The 25,807-nt window shown below is 30.9% G+C and overlaps 1 protein-coding gene across 1 annotated transcript; it reads right to left on the bottom strand.

The window, feature by feature from the left end:
* Window positions 1-18,322: 18,322 nt before the first annotated feature.
* LOC109175263 (polycomb group protein FERTILIZATION-INDEPENDENT ENDOSPERM-like) lies at window positions 18,323-24,594 on the bottom strand. Its single transcript, XM_019324500.1, has 14 exons — window positions 24,284-24,594; window positions 22,016-22,327; window positions 21,062-21,127; window positions 20,822-20,944; window positions 20,520-20,600; window positions 20,317-20,409; window positions 20,124-20,199; window positions 19,963-20,042; window positions 19,792-19,863; window positions 19,292-19,351; window positions 19,108-19,204; window positions 18,891-18,954; window positions 18,739-18,798; window positions 18,323-18,642 (listed from the first exon to the last, which is right to left on the bottom strand). Exons 2-14 carry the CDS (start codon window positions 22,190-22,192, stop codon window positions 18,579-18,581), a joined length of 1,113 nt encoding a protein of 370 aa, XP_019180045.1. The 5' UTR covers window positions 22,193-22,327; window positions 24,284-24,594; the 3' UTR covers window positions 18,323-18,578.
* Between the last annotated feature and the right edge of the window lie 1,213 nt (window positions 24,595-25,807).

Raw genomic sequence — 25,807 nt, 5'->3', positions numbered from 1 at the left:
ACACGGAGAATTATGAGTGCGCTTCATGCCGTTATATAGAGATCAGATTCTTATGACCCAAGGACACAACGCTGTTCTCCATGACCCCACTATTATTTTTTTAATTTCTTTTTAATACTTAAGTGATCCCAACTACGTTTAGAAAAATTGTTAGGCGCTCCTCAAACGCTCGGGGGCCTAGGTTTTTTTTTTTTTTTTTTTTTTTTTTTTTTTTTTTGAGTTTGAACAACTCAAACCCTATCAAAACCAAGGATTTGAACCCCACATTGCCACCTCCCGTCATGACCTTTAAGTTATTAGGTGATGAACAAACTATGCTAAGCCCCGGGGGCTTATTTTTTCCTTTTTTTTTTTTTTTTTAATAATTTAGATGATTACAACTTTGTTGGACTAATTCTATATGCCCACAGGAGTCTGCCCCTGGAGTTACTGTGGAGGTAAATCGCGAGTTGCACAATTAGTCCACCGATTAGATCCTAATCTTCATATATGCACATTTGAATCATTTAATTTAAAAAAATTACAATTGAATCTCTAAACAATTCAAAATACAGAGTTTATTTAGTAATTAAATATGAAAATTTCGGTATAGTAATAATCTTCTATAAACGAATATTATAGAGTGATTTTAGTAAGGATGTAATATAGTTTAGAAAAATTCTATAAGAGGATATTCCGTATAAAGTGATGATTTATCATTAATTTTAGAGTTAATACGATTTGATGTCCTTCGAATATACTGGTTTTGTCATGTTTAGTTCTAAACTTTTAAATTGATTATTTGTGGTCTTTCGACCATGGTTCTTCAACTATTAAATTTTAACCAACTATGGTCCTTTAAAGAGGACCACGATTGATTAAATTTCGAAACTTGAAGAACCATGAGTGGTTAACTTGGACCACGAATGGTTAAATTTGAAAGTCGAAGGACCACAGATGATTAATTTGAAAAGTTTAAGACTAAACGTGACAAAATCACTATATTCAGAGGACCTCAGATACTATTAACTTTTAATTTTATTAGCCAAGTAGTTTGTAATTCAATAACATCTATGTGCCTCTACATTGTAATAGAATCAGTAGTACTAAAAAAAATCATTAATTTTATCAAAGATTTGTTATTGAACTAGACTACCGTTGAACTTGAACCATCTCAAATGAGTTGAAATGTATTTAGTAATTTAAGGTGCATTTGGAAATCGGTGATATTTTAGTTAATTAGGTGTAAGGCTAATCCCTAAAAAAAAAAAAAAAAAAATAATAATAATAATAAGAGCCCTTCCTAATAGTTTAATTTAAATTTTTATTTTTCTTTCTAAAAGATTGAACTTCACCCAACATCGCATCTAGGAGGATGTAAATTATGGTAATTCAACTAAATATAAAATATGAATCACGGAGGCTAGAAATTATGGTAACTCAACTAAACATGAACCACGGAGGCTAGAAATTATGATAACTCAACTAAACATGAACCACGGAGTCTAGACATTTGCTTACTACGCACAATGAGCCCTCATACGGGCAAATTTTTATTATTCTTGTTCTGAGATTTGGGTTCTTTTTAGGTGTAAAACACGAGGTGATTCAGGTCTTTCTCTGGGAACTAGTCCGGTGAAAATCGTCGCTTGTGAAATTTGAACTTAAATTATCCCAAAATTCTTTCTCACGTAGAGAACTCATTTACCATCTAAGCTACCACCCCGGCTTATGAGATTTGTGGTCTTTGAACAAAAGCTGAAAGGACGGTGGGAAGGGGTAAGTTTGGAAATTGGAATTTTGTTGGGGTGGTATACATGTATGGCTTACAAGTAGGCAACAGAGGCGTCTGATGACCTTCAGTTACAGCTGTTTCTTGTTTTACACTGATTTAGAGCCGTGGCCACGAAAAAAACATATAACATAAAATAATAAATAAATACAAATAACATTTTTTTGTATTGAAAAAAAAAACAGAAAATGAAACAACATTATTTGACTTAATTTTTAAGAGTTTAAATCGCACGGAAAATTAATAATGTTATGTTTGGACATATTCTTATCAATAGGCTGATTGGTTGTGTTTATAATTATATTATTACTATTATTTATAAGCGCGATGTGCAAAAATAAGTGCACAATATTAATTCTTAATGTTAAAATTAGGGATAAAGTACACATAAGTCATTCTACTATTTGGAAAATTGTAATTAAGTCACTCAAGATTGTCGGGGTGATACTTAAGATGGGGTGAAATATACGTTCATGCATAAGTTAGGTTTTATAGTGCAGTTCTTGACATAAGTGTCGTATTACAGTACTGTCACACTATAAGATTATCTCATAACTTGAACTAAATGAGGATTATTTTGATAGGATATATATGAGGCATACCAGAAATTTCTAAAAACGTTGCTGGCTAAAAAGAATTCTATTACGTTGCATTTATTCCAAGTTATATAAGATAATCAAGGCATAACCTCCTGTAATGTGACATTTACTATGATACAACACTCAAGCCAAAAGCTATTTAGCTCAGGATGGATATTAGAAGAATTTTAGAGTTATAGTTTTTTTAAAAGACACACACGCATATATATATATATATATATATATATATATATATATATATATATATATATATATATATATATATATAAGTTTATTTACAATTATTGTTAATATTACATAAAATAATAGAAATATAGTAATAAGTTGTCATTAAAGAAAAATGAATACAATTCTAATTAATTATTAAAGTGATTTGTGTTTGATTCTTATCATCAATTATTACACTAGTTTTAGTATGTGCATTACACGATTAAATTAATGCTTAATGTAAAAATTAAAATAAGTAAATAGTTAATATATTCTTTTAAAAGAAAGTTTTTTTTTTCTTTGAGGAATTTTAAATGAAATTAAAGTTAAATCTATATAAATAGAATTGGTTATTTTCAATATAATCACAATAAATATTTTTTAACTTAGCTTGTGCTAAAAAGTAAAAGTAAAGAGGAGTATTCTTGTAGATAATTAGGAACAAAAAAAAAAAAAAAAAAAAAAAACACGTCCTAACAATTTCGTAGTAAAAGTAAAGAATAGTATTGATGATCGTTGATGAGTCTTTGTGTGTGTGTGTGTATGCCGGGGGTGGGTTAAAATGACATGTCTATAAATTTATAATGAGTTTATTAATGTTGTTGAATAGTAATTAAAGATAGGTAATGGAGTAATTCAGAGTCTTTCCTTGTAGATATATTGATGTTTCAATTGTAATTGTATGCAATGTTGCAAAAGACACTAGGCGTTAGTCGGACGTATAGGGGCTGAGAATTATTTATTTTTTTTTAAAAAAAAAATATGAGGTCTGGACGACGCTACGTATATAAACTCAGCTGGGTAGTGTAGTATTGTAGTTAAATAGTGTATAAATATATAGGGAGTAATAACTTAGCAACTAGCTAGCTAGCTAGTGATATGAATCCTTCAACATTTGATGAAATCTAATTGAATTTTATCACATGACTTGTGAGTGACTACAATTTATGGGTAAAAATGTTCATTCACAAGTCACTAGTGGAAATTATGAAATTTCCGACCACCTGAAATTGATCTTAAATCAAGTTGATACCAAAAAGTGGTCGGAAATAGCAACAAATGTTTTTCCGGATACCAAAAGTGGTCGGAACAAGGCTTTTGACTCGATTTAAGATCATTTTCAGGTGGTCGGAAATTTCATAATTTCCAGTAGTGAGTCTTGCAAACATGTTGTATGTTCTATTTAGTTTTTTAAAAATGGAATGAGACATGTTTTTGTTCATGAGTGTTACACAAATGATAGTTATTTGTTGTTGTAGGGAGGCTCATAAATATACTTGTGGGATATTTTGCCATCGAATAAACATTTTTGTTCGGTTATTGAACATATTTTTGAAGTTGGGATTCTTTGATAAGTGTTCCCAACATTTTTTTTTTTCTCAAAAGACATTTCTTATTCATCGTACTTATTAACATTTGGGGGTTATACTTCTACCGAAGTTTAGTTCTACTGCATACAAAGTCATTGATCATGCAATGAGGGTATATACGATCTACTGATTGAAATTGAGTAAATACACATAGTCAAATCTGACATTTACAAGAGCTTCATTAAAAACAAAGATTAAGGCCCTGTTTGGTAAAATGGCTGTTAGCTGTTAGCTGATTGTGTTAATTAGAGGGTATAAATAGTTGATAAAATTAGCTGATTGTAGAAAAATGTTTGGTAAATTAGCTGTTAGCTGATAGCTGTTTGGTATAATTTCTTTTTTCAAAAAGCTAATTGAAAAAGTTGCTTGGAGTAGCTTTTTGAATTTTAGCCTTTTGGAGTTGTAAAAAGCTAATTAATCAAACATTTATATTGATATTTTAACTAAATCAAACAATTAATAGTGGTCAAATAGGCCAAAATTGGCCTATAGGCCAATTTTTTACCAAACAGGGCCTAACTAGAAGATTTGGGAACTCTAATTTGAGCAAATACCAATTTTCATCCCACGAATATTAACAAAATGACAATTTTAGTCCACATGTTTAATTCCTACCAAAACTCATCCCACAACTATTGTTTTACTACCAAAGTTAATCACTCCGGTCACCCGAGATGTTAAAACACGCCGGAGTCACTTTGGTCGCCGGATGCCATTATTAAACTTAATAGTCTGATTAATGTATGTCATTCGTACCCTAATCCTTAATCCTTCTTCCCTCCCTAATAATTGTCGTTGTTATTGAATCCTTTTTGTAAGCTGTGAAAATAATTATTTCTCTGTTGTTATTTTGCTGTCAAAATACTAATTGAAATAGGATCATATCTGCTGTGAATTTTGCTGTCAAAATACTTATTCAAGCAAGACTATCTCTATAGTGAATTTTGTTAACTTTATGGTGGTGAATTTTGCTGTCAGATGGGAGTGTAAGTTAATGCATTCATTTATTTCATATTCTGAATAGCTATGGTCCAAGGGATAGATGATGATGAATGTACTGTCAAGACATCTATTAATTTAAGTTACTTATCATTCCTTATTATATATCATCAATATTCAAAGTGACTCCGGCGTGTTTTAACATCTCCGGTGACCGGAGTGATTAACTTTGGTAGTAAAACAATAGTTGTGGGATGAGTTTTGGTAGGAATTAAACATGTGGACTAAAATTGTCATTTTGTTAATACTAGTGGGATGAAAATTGGTATTTGCTCCTCTAATTTTCCTTTAACTTTACCAGAATTAACATTATCAAAATTTATTTAGCAAACTTCTTGAAGGATTGGAAGTGGAAAAAGATAGAAGTTGTGCACTTATATTGCAATTTTCATAAAGCTTGCATAAATAATGAGAATGTTACCAAATTTGTGTGATAAAAAAATGATAAAACTTATTATTTTTTTTATAAGAATGTGATTTACCTGATATGTACCTTTAAATAATAAGTGCAAGTTTCATCGTGACTTAAAAAATGCCAAAAACTCATTATTTTGTAAGTAATACGTGACATATGTATGATATGTCACATGACAAAATTATAATGTAGATTACAAAACAATAAAAATTCAAAAATAATAAAATGACAAAAAACAAAAACTATGTTTTGATAAATTAGATTTCAAATACTCTCAGGGCGTTTGGTTGGAAAGGGGGAATTACGTGGAAAAGGAATTGAAATTTCATGGGAGATGAATTACTGGGAATAAAGTGGGAATTTAAATTCTGATCCAGTGTTTGGTTCACAGGAATAGAATTACTGGGAATTTCAATTTCAATATTTGGTATACATGGAAATTGAAAGGGAATAAGTAGTATAAAGTCAAAAATGCTCATTGTTGTTGTTAGACATTAATTTTAAGTTAAAAAAAGGAAGGGGTAATTTTGACTCATCACTATCTTCTTTTTTTCTTAAAATCCCAGGAATTAAAATTACAGGGGAGGACATGAGATTTTAATTCATGGAATTGCAATTCCTTTCAACTAAACAAGAGAATTTTGTGGCCTTTGGAAGTATGTAAGAATTAAGTGGGAAGGAAATTTAAATTCCCTTCAACCAAAGGGGGTGGGGGAACCTCCACTATAAGTAGAATAATAATATATATTGGTTGGTTGGAAGCTTCATAGGACATAAAACTGGATAATAGTTGTAGTTATAAATCTAGTCCAGATATAGCCTCCCCATTCAAAGGACCTTTGCACACAAACAACACACTTAATAAGTGATTATGATTAATTTATAATTGATTATGTTATTTCTGATAGTGCCTGCTCCTATGAAGTTATATCATTTAATTTGGAATATGCCTTTGATTTTTATTTTTTTTTTGACCAATGAACCTTTTACTCTTTAGTCTCTCCTGCATTCATGGTATTTTTTAAAAAAAATAAAATAAAAGAGAAAAAGGAAAAATCAATCCAGTTTCTGCCTATGTCTAGAGTTTTTTTTTTTTTTTTTTTTTTTTCAACCAAATAAAATAGAAGCAGACACTTTTAGTGATCAACTATTGTAGTATTGTTACCTCTTTTTTTTTTTTTTTTTTTCTTAGTATTATTGGCTTTATTAGAGAGTAGTATATGTCCTTTACTTTCTTTATCTGTTGCAGCTTGAAGAGTCAATACCGCACCGTCGGGGTTTGATCTTGCGACCTTCCCTCAAGGAGAGTCATGTGTCATCTGAGTACAAGGTGCTTGACAATTGTATTGTTACATATAATCATACTTTAAAAAAAATTGTCACATTACATCTTTGATTTTTATTTGTTTGTCACAGTTAGTTCTCTATTTAAAATTTTGTCATTCAACAAACCTTTACCAAAGAGAGCGAACATGTAATTTAGTCATTAAGTTTTTTGTCCCAACATGCAATTTCTCGCATTCTCTTGTAGACTTTTTTAATTGAATGATGAAATTACATGTTGACCATCTTTATTAAATTGTAGAATGAAAGAAATTTAAACCGTCATAATTAATTGTGGTAAACAAATAAAAGTTAAACGATTCATAATGCATGTAACAAAACTAAAATAGTAGGACTAAATATGGCAACATGATAATATGATAATAGTGCATGACTAAAATTGAAATTTGTTTTCATGAAAAAATACAAGAAAATCAATTTGAAAAAAAAAAATCTATAAATACAACAACTTTAACCTATAAAGATAAACAAAGAAATTTGACAATTTAAAATAGGACAATAAAATAACAAATTTAAGAAATTCAGCCTATATTGTATTTGTTGGAAATCTATACATAAAATAAAATTCATGACATAAAAATATGCGATCTAAATTTCATGTGGTTATCTGGTATTGTGGAGTGTAAATAATCATATCACATGTAATATTAGATATTGAATAAGAATTTTTAATCGTGAGTTAATTATATATTCATGATTAGCTCATGTGTTAGCTCGAGCGACAGGTTCACACTCTGGTCTTGCCGTGTGGGAGGCTATCCCACCACCTTGTATTGCGGTTTTGCTTTGAGTAATTTTACTGGTTTCCTTTCAAAAAAAAAAAAAAAAGCTTCATAAAATAGATTTCAAATACACTACATTGGGGTGGGAGGGGGAACCTCCACTATATAAGTAGATTAATTAATATTAATAATATACATTATATTGGTTGGTTGGAAGCTTCATAGGACAAAACTGGATAATAGTTGTAGTAAATCTAGTCCAGATATTGCCTCCCCAATCAAAGGACATTTGCACACAAACAACACACTTAATAAGTGATTAAAATCAATTTATAATTAATCATGCTATTTCTGATGGTGGCTGCCCCTATGAATTTATACCATTTGTTTCGGAATATGCCTTTGAATTTTTTGACCAATGTACCTTTTTATTCTTCAGTCTCTCCTTCATTCATTTTTTTTAAAAAAAATATTAGAATAAAATAGATAAAGGAAAAAAGCAATCCAGTTTCTGCCTATGTCTAGAGCTTTTTAAAATAAATATAAAAATGCCATATACTTCTATTATCCATCCAACAAATTAAAATAAGATAAATATTATTTTAAATAAATATGAAATTAAAACTACAAGTATCACAATCTACCATTGATGTCTTGATGCCTCGACTCTCAAGAATTACTACCCTCACCATTATCCTCCATATCTAGCTAGCCACCGCCATTAACATCTACCCAAAAAAAACATAAATATTAATTTCATTTGTAAATTTTAGCTCAAAAAATTGGGGTTTTACACAAGCATTATATATAACTTATTCCAATATCTCTTGGGAGCCAATGTGAGACGGCGTCTTAAGAATGAAAGGTCACCAAAAAAAAAAAAAAAAAAAAGTGTTGACGCCCAAAAAAAAAAAAAAAAAGTGTTGTCGCTACTACTCAAACATTTTCTTGTGGTCATATACATCAGTAGGATAAAGATATTTCAAACATTCTTAATGAGAGAGGGTGAGATTCAAGTTTAATCTCTAAAATCTACAAAGAAAAAAAGAAAAAAAAAAGATAAGTAAACATGAAAACAAAACAAAAAAAAAAATGACAATTTTTTTGACATTATTCTTTTTTTTTTTTGGACATAATTTGGTATGTACATGGGAAATTATCGTTTTTTGGTAGTGTATATTAGCATCCATTTTAAATAGCAATATAATAATGGTCAAGTCCAAATTTCTAAATTGTTTTCTAAAAATGAAAATTGTAATGGTATTTTGAACATATCACTTACAGCATTCTTAGTGATTCATTTTTTATTTTTTATTTTTGAAGATTTTACTGATTTTTTTCTAAGTGGATGAGAGATGGGAGAAGATAGAGGATAAGCGAGATCGGTGGGGAGCTCAAACACTATAAAAAAATTATATGAGTTAAAGAAAAAAAAAAAAAAAAAAACAACACTATTGTACTTTGCATGCACTAAGAGCATCTCCGATAGTTGTAGTTTTTGAGGAGCTTTTGAGAAGATGAGAGGGAAGGGTAAAAAGAAAAAAAAAATAAAAACAAAAACAAAAACATTAAAAAAAAAAAGTAAATATTTACGCCAGGCGCGAGATTTGCGCCTCATGCGATTAAACGCGATTTTTCTTCTTTCTTGGTGGAGCCCAAAAATCTGACAAAAACCAACTCCTTCATATGAGATCTCACTTATTCTCTTTCCTCTCCTTCTCTCCTTCACATAAGCTTGGCCTCCTAAAAAAACCTCACAAAAAATCATTGATGGAAATGCTCTGACCTTATTTAGTGGATATATACAATACAAACTTTTCTCTCTATTACTATAAATTAAAGTTATTAAACCCTAATAAAAATTTTTTTTTAAAAAAAATCCCAACCAATAATCTTGTTGTTATATGGCACATGTAACCACATAAAAATGAGAATGTGAAGTCCAAATAGGAAACCAAATGCGGTTAAAAAAAAAAAAAAAAAAAAAAAAAAAAAAAGGAAACCAAATGCGTAAAAATGCAACCACACCTTATAATTGCCAGTCTTTGCCTTTACGTCAAAAAGTAAAAATATTTCCCTTTTTGGGATAACAAAAACTTCCCCAGTCACAACCTGCATGCTTCATATATCTTTTATATGCCCATACAACCACTGAAAAGGTAGTTTCAGATTTTGGTCCGTCCTCAGCCATGGAAAATTCTTAAACAAAATCATATATATACATTTATTTTCACGTAATAACATATCTTAACGTGAGAACATGCAGACTTCTTCAGTAATACACGGTATATTCTACATAAATACACAATAATTACTCCAGCTCCGTGACTACTACATTAATGCACTATGCATTCTTGTAGTAATTTTCGTACATTCGTGTAGTAATTTTGGTGCATTCATATAGTAGATGCAGTGCATTCATGTAGTAGTCATCGAGCAGGAGTAGTTATTGTACATTCATGAAGACCTACCATGCATTACTATAAAAGTCTGCATGTTCTCACGTTAAGAGGTGTTCACACCTGAACGAGAGGCTATATACATACATGCATGCATGCATACATACATACATATCTGTATATATAGGCTAGCGCTTATGATCCTATAAGAACACATCCCAAGAGAAAACTAAGAACCAATCTCAACTTTAAATTTTTTAAAATCAGACGAATCAGATGAGATTTTTTTATAAATGCGGTGGCATTTTTGTAACTACAGTCAACTTCACTTTGTAGTAAAAAGTACTGCAAAGTGAACTCTTAAACCAAATAAAACAAAAAACTCAATCATAAACTCTAAAATCCAAATCCTAAATGCAATGCACTTTCACAATTTTACAAGTGTAATCTTTTAATACTAGATGTGCAATATATGTTAATACTAAATGTGCATTTTGTAACAACTAATTGTGCAAAATTGAAATTTTTTTGAAAATGGTAGATTTTAGTGTTCAAGTTTGTATAGTAAAGTTGGTGATAATTACGAAAATATCACTACATCTTTTAAATTTTTTTTTTTTTAAATTTGATCTGATTCGTCCAAAATTTTCAAACGTAAGGCTATGATTGGTTCTTATTTTTCTCATAAGGATTTGTTCTTATATGATCCAATTATATATATATATATATATATATATATATATATATATATATATATATATATATATATATATATATATATATATATATATATATATATATATATATATATGTAGGGTCAGGTTCCTGTGAGAACAAGTCTTCCCGTGCGGTCAGGGGAGGCATACACCATTAGGTATGTATAAATGCACCATACAGTGTTCGAAAATACACCATTATGTGTGGTGTATTTTTTTGTGTGGTGCATTTTTTGGCATTTCATTCTGGTGTATTCTCGAACACTGTATGGTACATTTATGCATACCTAATGGTGTATGCCGCACTGACCGCACGGGAAGACCTGTTCTCACAGGAACCAAAATTTATATATATATATATATATATATATATATATATATATATATATATATATATATATATATATGGAGATGGATCAGGCGAGAACCACATGCCTAGCTAGTAGAAGAATGAGAACCCATCTAACCGTTCATCTGTCCAGATCTAACATATCAGAAACACATTTTTTTATAGAAAAAACGCGATGATATTTTTGTAAATAATTCAAACTTTGAAGTGCAAGTAAAATGTATTACAAGTGCAACAATATAATATACACCGAGCAACAATATTTAGTGCACATAACATTATGATTAGGTGCACCAATGTGAAAATGTAAATTATTTGCACTACTAAATGAAAATGGTTGCACTTTTAAATAATTTTACTTGCACACTTGCACCAGTTACTTGCACTTTTAACACATTGTTACTTGCACCCAAGTTTGAATTATTTAGAAAAATATTACCACGTTTTTTTTTTTAATTACATATGATCCGTTAGAGTTGGATAGATAGACAATTGTGATTGGTTCTAATTCCTCTCCTGGGCGCCCATTCTCACCTTAGAACATACCCACAAGAGAAAACTAAGAACAAATTTCAGGCATACATCTATAAAAATTGGACGAATAAGATAATATTTTTAAAAAAAAATTGCGGTGACATTTTTTGTAATTATCGTCAACTTCAATTTGTAAACTTGAGTGCTTAAATATGCATTCTGTAACAACTAAATGTGAATTCCTGAATAAAATTTTAAAAATCAATGAAAAAGTTAAAAGTTAAATTTTAAATCTAAATCGTAAATGTTAAACACTAAACAGTAAAAAGTGTACCCTATACCAAATAAAATCAAGCTCATTCATAAAATCGAAATTAAAATCCAAACCCTAAGTGCAATGCACTTTCGCATTTTAGCAAGTACAATGTTTTAATACTAAATGTGCACTTTATTAATACTAAATATGCATTATGTAACAACTAAGGGTGTGTTTGGTTCATGAGTTTAGCTATAAGGAATGGAATCAACGTCATTGTTATTGTTTGGTTAACAGGTTTCTAGAACACTAGTATGAGATTTGATTACCCCTTAATTAGAAAACTCATTCCCTAATAAAATAAGATTTTCATTTCATTATTCCCCCTCCTAATTGGTAATTTGATTTTTAAGTTTGGATTAGTGCTTTTAGATTTTTTTTTTTTTTTTGTTCATATTTGTGCTTTTGGATGTCTTTATATTATAATAAATTGTCTTGATTTTTTGTTCTTGTATTCTTAAAATCTTTATTCCCATTATAGGATCTTACATAACTAAACAACAATATTAGCAATCATTCCAATTCCATCCTATTACCAAACATGCAAAATACTTTCTCCAAAAAATTCATTATCATTACCAAGTATTTGATTGACATTCCGATTCCGATTCTCATGTGCGAACCAAACACACCATAAATATATATTTTAGTCAAATTATGAGAAGTGCATATTTTAATGTTCAAGTTTACATAGTAAAATTGGTGATAATTACGAAAATGCCACCACATTTTTTTAATCTAATTTGATCTATCTTATTTTTTTCTTATGTAAGGTTGATATTATTTCTTAATTTTCTCTTAAAGACTTGTTGTATACAATATCTATAATAATAATAATAATAATAATAATAATAATAATAATAATAATATTATTATTATTATTATTATTATTATTATTATTATTATTATTATTATTATTTTTATTATTAAAGTGAGTGGTTTTCAAAAGAATGAATGTTCATTATGTCCCTTTTGACAATCAATTCGGAAACGTACTTAGTCTTTCTCAAATACTGCTTACTAAATCACTGAGCTAAATTAGTATAGGTAACATACTTATTCTTTAATTAAGGAATTTACGATAATTTCATTCTCTTGTATAATTTGTATACTATAACATAGGATAACAGGAGTGAAATTTACTAGTGCACACTATCGAATAATGAGTACGAATTTTTCTCATCACCCTCTATATATATGTGTGTGTGTCTATATATAGAGAGAGAGAGACACACACACAATCTTGGCCTCTTTTGCCACTTGGTTCCCATTGAGATTATGGCACGTTAGACATTTAGTGTGTGTAAAGTTGTCAATATTTCTTAAGCTAACATATATCCATTATATTGTAATACTACAAGTGCACATACATGCGTGTGCTTCATTATAAATATAATGCTAAATCCTAAGATTGCTGTATAAATAAATAAATAAATATGAACATTACTAGAAGAATTATATTATGACAATATCTCTTCTTTCTTTATAGACTTGTAGTTATAGTAAAACTATGTACATCATGTATTCATGTATATATTGAATTGAAGGATGGGATGAACTAAAATAACATAATCTTTATTGATCTATTTACCATTTTCTTATTAATTTTTAAATTCACATATGTGTTTAGTAATTTTTTTTAATCGTATAAGAATTTTATTTACTTTCATTCAATTAATTAAATATAAAACTCAAATTACAAATAATTTTGTATACTAGTGAAATAAGATCAACATATCAATTTCAGATAAAGAATTTGAATAATATTGACATAGACAATGAATATGATGCCTCTCGAAGGAGTGTCGAAAATGCGAAAACCATAAATCCCATAATATATAAACGGAAAAAAAAAATCAAAAAAAAAAAAAATCTCATGACAGATAGAGAGTCGTAAAAAGAAAGAGAGGGGGCCGGGGGTCAGAAGAAAATGCAGATCAGAAGTGGCGTATGGGAAACTCAACAGTCACTCAACACAATAAACCCTTCTTTCTTTTTTACTTTTATGATATGAAACAAAATATAATGTTTATGTAGTGGAGACATCATATCATATGTATGTATATATGTCTCAATGGTGCTTGTTTTCCCTGGTTAATCCATGCCCCAACTCGACAAAGCATCTGAGAAAATATAAATAATGGTCAATTTGAGAGGTTGTTCTCATATTATCCTAGTGAAACTCGATATCGATCATTGTTCACAAATTTTACCCCTATGACAAATTGAGCTGTCCATACAGGTTGGTTAATTTTATTACCGACTTGCATTAACAATTTAATTTATTATATTTTTAATTTACAAAAAAATTCACCTTCAATTCGCTGCTTGAAGCAAGCCTTGTGACTTTAGTAGTCAAAGGACAAAGGAGTAACCAACCTAGGTTATTCATAGTTGATCGACTTAAATCAAAAAGATCAATAGACAACTCACACGAACTAGGGTATAATTTAATTTAATTATATTTCACCCATCATATTCTGGACTAGGCCGGATTTATTATTTATTTTGGTATATTATGATTATGTTTTGACTTACACAAATATCTAACTCTTCAGTATTTAATTGTAACAAATATTATGATAGTGAATATATAGTTAAACTGAACGATCGAATACATAATATAATTCAAATTTAAAGAATGATATGTTTTATTTTTCTCAATACAATGGGTTTGCATCATAATATTATAATAATCAGTAATACATTAGTAACTAATACTAGCTACTAGATAGCTAACAAAAAACTGAATATAAAATAGGCACTTTTGGATTAGTGTTGATTGGTTAAGATTTATGTAATTCAATTTCTTGTTACTTTTCTATCATTTATGTGGTATTACAAAAAGAATGAGACTAATGGTATGTTTAGTTCATTGGTTTAGTTATTAGGAATGGGAATTAAAGTTATTGTTATTGATTGGTTGACAGGTTTTTAGAACACGGGATTTGATTATCCCATTAATTAGAAAATTCATTCTCTAATAAAATAAGGGTTTCATTACATTATTTTCCCTCTTAATTGGTAATTTGATTTTTAAATTTGGATTAGTGTTTTTAAATTTTTCATTTTTTGTTTTATCTTTTTTTTTTTTGTTAATATTGGTGCTTTGGATGTCTTTATATTAGAATAAATTGTCTTGATTTTTTGTTATTGTATTTTAAAAACCTTTATTCCCATTATAGGATCATACATAACCAAACAACAATATTGGTAATCATTCCAATTCCACCATACTACCAAACATGCAAAATACTTTCACCAAAACTCATTACCATTACCAAGTATTTGATTCCCATTTCGATTTTGATTTCGATTCCCATGCGCGAACCAATTCAAACACACCCTAAATGTTGGAGGGAGCCTTGAAGGGTTTAGTCTAACATCTTGTTGTTAATTGAAATAATGCAGTGGATATATATATGTGCAAATATTAAAAAAAAAAAAAAAAGTTGCATTTTTGTTATTAAGTATAACATTTGACATAATGGTAAGCACTTGATCATCACGATTGGTATTTGAGCAAGTCATGGTTAACTTCACTCTTAACTTCTAGACCAAAGATAATTAATAATACATTCACTTGCTAAGCGAGTCATAAATAAAAAGAGCAATGCTATATACACTCTGTGTTAAGTAAAACATGCACCTTGCTTGCATGTCAAAAACAGGTTAATAGGCGAGGTACCCCAGACAAATTGGTCAAGGTGTTGATTTTGTAACCATGCATAAAGTTACAAGTTCGATTTCCTATCGATGCGGTCAATTGATCTTTTTCTAATTTGAGCTAGTTAGCTATGACTCCTATGAGCAACCTTGGCTGATTTGCCTCCTAGCTAGTGGTCCTTTTCTAGCTAGGGTTACAAGACGAGGTTTACTAGTGCACACCCTCGAATATTAGTTATGAATTTTCCTCGTCGTCCATAAAAAAGAATAGGCGGTTGAGAGAAAAGATAACTATTTATCCCCAATATATATAAGCTCTTGCTACCGTAAATAAAATATTAGCAAGATATGTTACACCTATGTGCAACAACCATGCATTTTCCTAAACAAAATGCATTCCACTTGCCTATTAAGTGAGAGGAAAAAGAAAATCTAGCATATATATATATGATATGATCTACCACAGGATAAAGTTTGTTGATATTCTATGGGGATTTTGTTTGTTTTTTTGGGTGGATTTGAAAATGGTTGTAAATGGTAAGAAATGATGAAAGGGTCGGAATTGGAAACCGGGTGCGGCTGATAGAAAACGAAGAGGGTTAAGTAAATTGGTAAGCATTGGCCTTTGAAGATGCTTTGAGCCACCTTGAAGTTTGTGAATATATGTATGTAGTGTATGTTAATTAACCCTTAGCTTCTATCTTCAATTCAATTCTAACCCCACTTCCAACAACGACAAACTTTTGTCAAACTTCAATTCCATCCATACAATAAGGGAAACTTATATTATTTGGGAAACAAGAACAAGATTCGAATCTTGGTAATGGCAGTGTATGGATTATGTTTAAAGTGGACAGACCAGATTTTTTGTGTGCGCTGATATTTGGTCATGTTTACTGAAGCATGAGACCTTTCAACGTGATTTACAATTTTTCAAATGTTTTGTCAGGCTGAAGTGTGAGGCCTTTGGGATTGGGGATTTTATGGGGAATAATATAAGGGAGCAAAGTAGTAGGACACTTGACAACCTTTATTATCTTATAATTAATTAATTATTGTGGCCTATGCTTTTTATTATATTGGTTCTTTTTTATTAGTTTTTGCTTTCTAATTAAAGTGACAATTTTTTAAATTTGGAAGAATAAAAAAGGGTGCCAAATTGTGAGGAAGATATTTCCGCCTTTCCACCGGTCATTTTCTTGTCCTTTGTTGCCAATGGAAATTGAGTTCCATTTGTGTGGCTGAATAATATTGTTGGCCTCCCTTTCCTTTCATTTTCTCTGCGGGCGAATTAAGACCTAATGAATCGAATCTGCTTTGATAAGTAATTCCTGGATGAGTAGTCTTTACATGCAATTTTAGGTTGTATGTATTTTCTTTTTTAAACAAAATATTCAAATGTACAAGTTAACATATTCTATATTTTCCTTTATTTAGTTTTCCCATTTTATATAAAAATAAAAAAAATTTCTAATTAGTAAACATATGTCTCATTCGTTGCTTGATCAGCAAAATAGGAGAAACATTACTTTCGCCATATTTCTATGAACCAAAATAAATAAATATGGGGCTAAACAAAAAATATCAAACAAGTTGATATTAATTAAAATTCTCTTTTTAAAGTTTGTCTTGATTGAAATGGTCTAATATTAGAACTTAAGTACTCCACGCTAAGATAAATAATCACAAGTTTATGGATTTTTCATCAAATTAAAGAGAAATGAAATTGAGCCCGTACGAACTTAGCTTATTGGTCTAAAATGGTCGGATCTTTTGTGTCCACTAGCATTTGACCCTGGGAGAAAGAAGAGAAATGAAATTGAGAGCTACCTCCAAAAGTGCAAAAAGGGGAGAGAAAATGAAGCCTCAAACATTATAAAGTGATGCCTTTTTTTATTGAGTCAAATATGAAAAGGAAAAAGGAGTAGAAGATGTGTAAAAGTGGTGTGCAAAGTGATTCATGAATCTTAAGATTCCAATGGGAATTGAATAATATATATATATATATATATAAAATATCCCAAAACATATATAGATTGAATCTGAAAGACCACCTTTAATCTACACATGAATGATTCCATGCACCATCCAAGTAGGCCAATTGAATTTTTGGGTGAAGGAATCTTTTCTAACACATGGATTCTTCATCACAACATTATTATGGGACTCAGTCATCTTTTTTGTGCTCTATTCAACTTAACACAAAAAAAGTCTTGATTGTGGAAATCTATATGATGAGTTATGTTGCTGGATCAAGGGTTTAATATATATATATATATATATATATATATATATATATATATATATATTGAAATACTCTGATTCTTTACAAGGTAGTATTTGTTCTATACTTTTTAAAGAGTCATTATCTTACCAATAATTGTCTATCATTCCACCAATTACATCATTGTGTCATGAATACACAGCACCTTCACTTGGCCTATAAAAGGTCATGCAACTAAGAAAAACGAGTCATCTTCATCTTCAGGCTCCAAGACAAACTCTCAAACACTTTCAACTATTCTAATAAATTATTCTTAGTTCGGACTTTCTATATATACATGTACAAACATATCAAAATATAATAAAATTTATTAATTATAGGAAGAACTTTTTAGTTACGAAGGACTGAAAAAGAAAAGGCAAGTAGCAGAGTGATTTAGTTGTCAAGCTTCGTGAAAGGGCTATTCACTGTGTATTTGCATCAATACAATAGTGGAATTTTTTTCTTGGTGATAGGAAAAACTCTTGATTCTTTATTTTTTATTTCTAACACATTATTTTCTCATCAATCCATATTTAATTTCACACAAACATTTGTTTACAAACTCTCATTTTCTACTCTCAACTTTTACTTTCACTTTCAAATTTTTGATGTAAACATATTTCTGAGAACCAAAATAGCCAATCCTTATTTCCTACATTATATGGAGTAAAATTTAAAAGTTTATAGTAGAAAAAATGAACACTTAGTATATTAAAAATGAACTTTAATTTATATCAGTGATTCACCTTACAAGTTGAATCATGATTCATGGTATAATGATTGAGCTGCGAGTGGGTCAACCCGAGTCTGGTTAAATTAGTCTTTTCCCCTAATTGTGTCGATACCAGTACACAATAAGCATTTAAAAAAAAAAAAAAAAAGAATCATAAAAATGCCATCTTTTCTATTGAAAATCTATGGTAATAAATCTAAAGCAGCACAAGAGCAACCTACATCTTAACCGTTCAAGAAGTTGAGACCACATCCCAGCGCCATATAGTTCCATCTTCACAGCAGCTAAGAATGGTGCTGCACCGCAAAAACAAAGATACAATCACTTGCACGTTTCCGGTTCGTCATATTTTAAACGCTAAAACAATCAAAAACTCGAACGAGACTCTTTACCTCCTGTCAAAGGACACAGCAGTCTGTCTAATCGCAGATTTTGATTGAAAATGAGATAGCCTGAAGTGAAGAAAGCGCGACTGAGATGTAAAACATGAAACATATAGCACAGGTTTTGCGAGTAATAAACAGTGGGGTAGAGCAGACAAAACCTCGCAATTAGAACAGGCGGGCTGGTTTGCAGATCCCAAAGGTAAATCTTCCCTTCCCTATTCCCTAGTAGATTGAAAATCAAAAGGAAAAGATTCGCACATGTATTTAAGGAGAAACTCGATAACAGAAAAGTTTACTCGCCGAAATGATTCATTAACCAATTGCAGGCAGAGATAAATGGTAACGTCAAATTGAAAAAGAATGTTTTCATTTTACCTATAGCTGCTGCTTTGTATTGGAAATCGCATGCGAACTTGATGAACCATATGTCGCAATCTGGGACAGGATACTTTTGAAGGATGTCAACCGTACCCTTAAACAAGATCATCGAAGCACAGGATTTTCGTTAATCAACCAGAAATGTAGTGAAATAAAAGAAACCCCAAAAAGAAATCCTAACCTCGCCAGGAGACTGTTCTTTCATCTTCGGTTCCCATAATACAATCTCGTTGTCAACACTCTGAAAAAATATAATGCCAGAAAGTTGACAGACATATGCACTAACAACATGAGTTTGTGTCTCCATAACAGACGATAGGAGTAACAATTAATGAATCCAAAACAACAACACCAAAGTGTTAATCAAACAGAAAGATTATGTGCCATGATGAAACCTGCAACAATAGCATTTTAACAATTCTATAAAATCGTTGAAGCTGTCCATCACACATAAACATACAGCTTCAACATGCAAACTCGAAAGCTCAAAAAGAACGGATTCAATCAAATTCAGTCTAAAGCAGGGACCAGACGATGTTAAAGTTAATGGAAAAATGCCCTCAGAAATCAGATTCCAAGCAATCATACTCTTAAAAAAAGTTTGATATATGTAGTGTTTCATTAAAAATTTCAGTTTTAAATTGATAATAATGGATGCACGAAACAGGAGATGTCATTCACCTTTGACAGGATAAAATTTCCCAGCCACCTGTTGCAGTCAACATAGTTCGTATGGATGGAAGCTATGAACATCTGATGCAATAAAAGGAGGAAAGTTCAGATGCAGCATGCTAAATAATCCTGTTTAACAGTAAATGTGATAAGAAAGAACATAAAATATCAGCAACTTACAGGAAACTGTACATATTTTGTGGGGAACTTGGAAGGAAGATCAGTCCAAGTAAATGATTTCTCCACATAAGGCCAGAATTCTGCAGGCGCATTCAATGTGTTCGTCACTTCATTTCAACGATTAAAATAAGTAAACTTTTTTAAGCTATCAAATATGTCACCTTTCATAGACCAGATCTTAACAGTATTATCCATCCCACAGCTAGCAATGCGATATATATCAGAAGGATGAAAGTCCTACATAAATCACAGAAATAAAGTTCTTGTGCCCATATAAGTAACATATAATCTCTATCGGAAACATGAACTCCCCACCCAACCATGCCCTCACCAAGAGCTAGAAGAGTAACTTACCACACTGAGTACTTCATTGCGATGACCACCAGCACCAGCAAATATCAAAATGCATATTCCAGTTTGAACATTCCACAACCGAACTGACTCGTCCTGTGGCCGACTCTTGATCATTAAGCACAGCATAATGCCATATATATATATATACACACACACACACACACAAGAGGGGTAAAGACAAAGAAAGATAATTGACTGCATACTTTGCTTGCAGACACAACAAGTGATGGTTTCAGAGCTTGAGTCCTAATTTCATTTATTGAGTCTCCATGTCCAACAAAGCTCTGCACAGTCATTCAAAATATCACCGAAATAAACAGAAAAGTTTAGTAGTGTGGTTTTGGAATGTCATTAAGTATTCACAATTAACTAACATTTAGATCCTATTAGGCAGCGTTCACACTAATGGATGGCCCAACTCTATGTCTTGTACTTCGGGGAACAAGAACAGTATTAATTTTTCTAAACTCAGAATTCATGTAGAGCTCAGAATTCAGTAAAACACCTTGTGTATCTTCTCATTGCCAGAATCAATAACACGGATAATTCCATTGAGTCCTCCAGCAACCAAGAATGGGGTCCCATCAATACTGCATGCCCAACTGACAGTATAAAAGGATTCATCTTTCTGATCCACCAAGAACACGCAAAAGGCAAAAGTTCTTTACATATACAAGAAGATATATTTAATAACTGATTCAATATTCTCCGAACAAAGAAGACAAAGAAGAGTCAAGTTCCTTACATCTTCATCAATGTAAGACTGCAGCACAGCAATGACTCCACCTTCCAAGCATTGGTATACAGTCACCTGAAAAGCAGCCATGAGTTCGAAATATAAAAGTCAGCTCCATCCATGACTGTTTTTAACATAAAACTTTATCCTGGAACAAGTCTCTAGTTCTTGCATTATCTTTTTTATTTAACTTTTTCATAAATTTTGAATAGACTCAAACTCATTATGATAATTCCCAAAATTGTTTGCTCATGCGATTATCTGAGTGGTTCAATGCTAGGCAAACCTTTTCCCTATGATCCAGGCTACTGAAGAAAAGTGGATAAATATAATACAGAGGAAAACAGTACATGAATCCAACAGAACATTAGTGTTGCCACACATATGAATCATGAATTTAAATGATTCAAGAATCCAAGGTCTAGACACAACAAAAAAGATTATCAAAACTATCAAAGTATTGTTCTACGAACATCATAAAGTGTTATGGAATAAAATTATTCAATTTAGTGAGTTCATAAGTCTTCTTCCTTCTTCCTATTGAACTTTCAATATTTATATCAATGCTATTAAAAACTCCAGAAAAAGGTTTAAAAAATGAAAGCAATTTGTAGTAAGTATTTATCAACATGTATGAGTATATTCAAAAGAAAATGAGCTACATCTGGAAGAACCTAGCCTGATAGAGAATAGGGACAACCCAAAAGAAGAGGATTTTTAACTGAATAATAACCAAAATACAGTTAATTATATACTCCATAGTAAATTACTTGGTTTTCACCACCTTACAGTGGCAAAGACGTTTAAGTAAAAAATCAATGAAGTTGAAACCATTGAATATTGATTATAAGATTATGAAATCTATGAGTTTACCTTCCATTTTCTGTATGAGTTAAAAAAAAAAAAAAAAAAAAACACATTTGTTGAGCTGTGAAAAGAACAAGTGATGATATGAAAAATTACTCGATTGCCACCAGCGGTAGCGAAGACATTGAAGTAACGAGAATCAATGAAGTTGAAAACAACAGCGTACAAGGGGCGTTTGCCTTCTTGGAGCCTGTTGGTAACCCTATACTCTTTCTTCTTCGAGGGCATCAGCGATCCCACCACTGGCTCACAACCTATCGATGTCTTAGCCATTCCGGCCGCAGACCCACCACCTTAACCTGCTTAGCTCACTCCACCGGCACACGTTAACAGTCTCACTCAATCAGCACAGAGTGCATAACAAATCTCCAATTTCTCTCCGACAATGTTGTACAAGTGTTCTTTAACCTGTAAAAAAGACTACTTTGGTCAATATCTAGGTTGTGTTTGGTTGGAGACTTTTGTACCCTACTATGGGATTTTATACCCATTACCATGTTTGTTTGTCTACGTTTGCTATCCATAGATTCAAATCCTTAAGTAATTATAAAACCTATTACCATTTTCCTTCCCTACTTTTGAACAATGGAATCAAAAATGATGAAGAAAAAATAAAAAGGTCATTTTTCATACATTAAATATGGAACTTTAATATATATACACATATATGTATGTGTATATATTATATGTAATACATATTTTTATATATTTATTTATTTTTATTTTTATTAATTATTTATTTATTTATTTTGATTCCAATTCCTATTTACTACGAAACAAAGGGACTCTTTCTACTCAAACTCATTATCATTACCAAGTATTTAATTCTGATTACCATTCCGATTCCAATGTTTGAACCAAATGCACCCCTAGTTTTACAAGTACTCTTCAAGTTGGGCTTTTTCTTTGTGGCTTTTTGGTTGAACTATCTCTTACATAGTTACATCTGTTTCTCACTCTTTGTATGCAAAGAATCTTGTCTAAATTTTTGTGATTTATGGTTTTCTTTTGAGATATATTTGATAATTGATGGGTTTGTGTTGGTTTTTTTTTTTTTTTTTAAGGACTGATTCATTATAAAGCAAAATTTGATCATGGGAAATCTCCATGCTTTATTTTATTATTATTCTTTTGATGCCTCCATTTCTATCTACATTTATTTTAAATTTTAGGTTTGACCATGGCTTTCTTCAAATCAGTGATTCCCAAAATCTGCATATCATGTTGACAAAAAAAGATTCATGAAGATAATGTGGCAAGGGCAATAGGAACAAATAGTCAAAAACAATACCAACAGATATAAAGGTTGCAGCACATTTTTATTAATAAAGGTCTTTTATTTCCTGCATTTTTCAGGAAGAGAAATAGGGGAACAGGCTGTGACAATAGAGCCCTCTGAAAAACTGCATTTACATTCAACTTTCAATTTTAATGCATCTATAAATCACACACACCAAAGGATGATTTCACAGAGAAATTCTAAACAAATTTCCAAGCATAGAATTTAAATATAAATAGCATGCACACCTCTTTCTAGCCCTCTGTATAAGGTATTCCATTTTTTTAATGCTTCTATCAGTTTGCAAGACTATCAAAGATATATTCACGGTCAAAGATATCTACACTAACAAGATAGCATATCAGCATATGTTCTGAACTATACATTGTTCAAGATTTTTTTTTTTTTTTTTTCCGAACTATACAATATGATTATCTTGTATGTTATACTATAAGCAGTGATTGATGACCTTTTTATTGAAATCTATATATAATTAATACCTTTTGTAGTGTTCTTAACAAAAATACACATTTGTAAATATATAATTCATTTAAAATTTGATTGGTGTTACCATATACTTGGTTCAAGATAGTACAGTTTTGTATTCATTTATAGAAATAACTTCTTTACAAAGTACATAGGAAGATAGAATATAATCTAAACTAGGAAAAAGATAATTATATATATACTCTTTAACCCTATTTCAGAATTTCAAAATAATAATACCAATTTGAATGATTATTAGTGATGTATACAAATCCTAGCATTAATAAAGTTTAAAATGGCAAGTAGCTTGTAGCTCAAGGGCGCCTGCCTCTGTGGCTCTCCCAAATGGGGTTCGTATACTACGTTATAATAGAGTCAGTAGTACTTAAAAATAATAAAGTTTACAATGAAAATTATTAAATAAAAGGATTGAAGCATTCTGTTTACACACATACTGCTAGTAATTAAGCTGAAAAGCTGATTTCCTCAAATAAAAAAGGCATTCTATATAACAGAGTATACACCATCGAAACAACCCCGCGAGATGGTGTAAGATACTGAATTTAAAGAAATATAGAGATTAAAATAACTCAACTCACCGCTTTATATGATATCCACACGACGATGTGTGTGGTAAGACTTAAGAGCAGATTTTTATGCCATAAACAGTTGTTTCCTCCCCGCACAAAATACGATCAGAAATCTAGTGGCATCCAAAAGATATATGTTCGCCGTATTTAACTTCACTGCGGGTGCAACCCATCCGGAACAGAAACTGATTTGGAATTTCGAATTGGTTATTAGGTCAGTTGTAGATCGAGTTTATCAGACTAAAGCAGAGATTAAAGATGGCGGACGAAAGGGTAGCTCATCTCTTAGAAATTGTTGGATTTCGCGGGGATGGTTTATTGCAGAGAGTAAGGAGGCGGAGAATGTTGGGCTGTGTTTTGAATCCCCAAGGACCCCAACCCCCCAAGAACCTCATGCTTCATTCTCATGTAAATGAGTTTTTTGCACTTTTGTTCTCACGACTATAATGGCACTAGCAGAATTTGATCCATAACTTTTGAATCTTGTAATTTTAGTCCACGATTATTGATTTTTTTGTAAAAATGGTCTTTCCAGTCACTTTTCCTTCAAAATTCTATCGGAAAAAAAATTCTCTATTTTTAACAGGGCTAAAATTGACATTTTACTTATCTCAACAAAAAAAAAATAATAATAAGCGATTGCATTTGAGAATCTCCGCCGCTTCTCTCGCCGAAAATCTATACAGCGAAGCTTTTCCGATGTGTTCGAATGATCCGGCAGGCGTGCTGGCTCCGCCTCCAATGCTGCTACCAGATAACCCAACTAGTCCAGGGAACGCCACGCCCGCTCCGCCGCTTACTGACAGCCCTGCCTGCTCCAGGAACTCCGCCGCCTGGGGCAGTAGTATGTAGCCCAGTAATATTGTATGTAGTCAAATGTCAATTTTTTTTTTTTTAGATAAGTAAAATGTCAATTTTAGCCCTGTTAAAAATGGATAATTTTTTTCCGGTGAAATTTTGACGGAAAAGTGACCGGAAGGACAATTTTTACAAAAAAATCAATAGTCGTGGACTAAAATTGCAAGGTTAAAAAATTGTGAATCAATTCTACTAGTGCCACTATAGTCGTGGGACCAAAAGTGTAAAAAACTCTCATGTAAATTATGGTAAGTCAACTAATAACCATTATAATAAAAAAATAGTGAAAGGGTCGGTTGGAACCCTAAGTAACTTGTAAATATATGTTACCTATCACTTTTTGAATTTTTATGCTTCAAAATAATTTGTTTATAAATTTAATTACAACTTTTAAAAGTTTAAAAGTGACTTTTTAAGTAATGTTCAGAAAACTATTTAACCCTTTTTCTCGTGGGAGATCTTATAGGAGTTGAAGAGACAGAAGAAAAAAAACCAAAGTTATTTGGTGAGAATATATAAAATAATCGTGTCAATACAACTTTAACCAATTTGTATACCATGGATCAAAGTTCACACTACACTATGGACCATGGTTCATGTGTATGTATTTTGTGTTGTGATTTGATGCCTTATGTTATGAAGTTATGTACATTTAAGAGTACGAATTTTGTACAT

The sequence above is a fragment of the Ipomoea nil genome, unplaced genomic scaffold (genome assembly GCF_001879475.1).
Source record: "Ipomoea nil cultivar Tokyo-kokei standard unplaced genomic scaffold, Asagao_1.1 scaffold0688, whole genome shotgun sequence".
NCBI classification, from domain to species: Eukaryota; Viridiplantae; Streptophyta; class Magnoliopsida; order Solanales; family Convolvulaceae; genus Ipomoea; species Ipomoea nil.
This window is presented reverse-complemented; position numbering and strand designations above follow the sequence as displayed.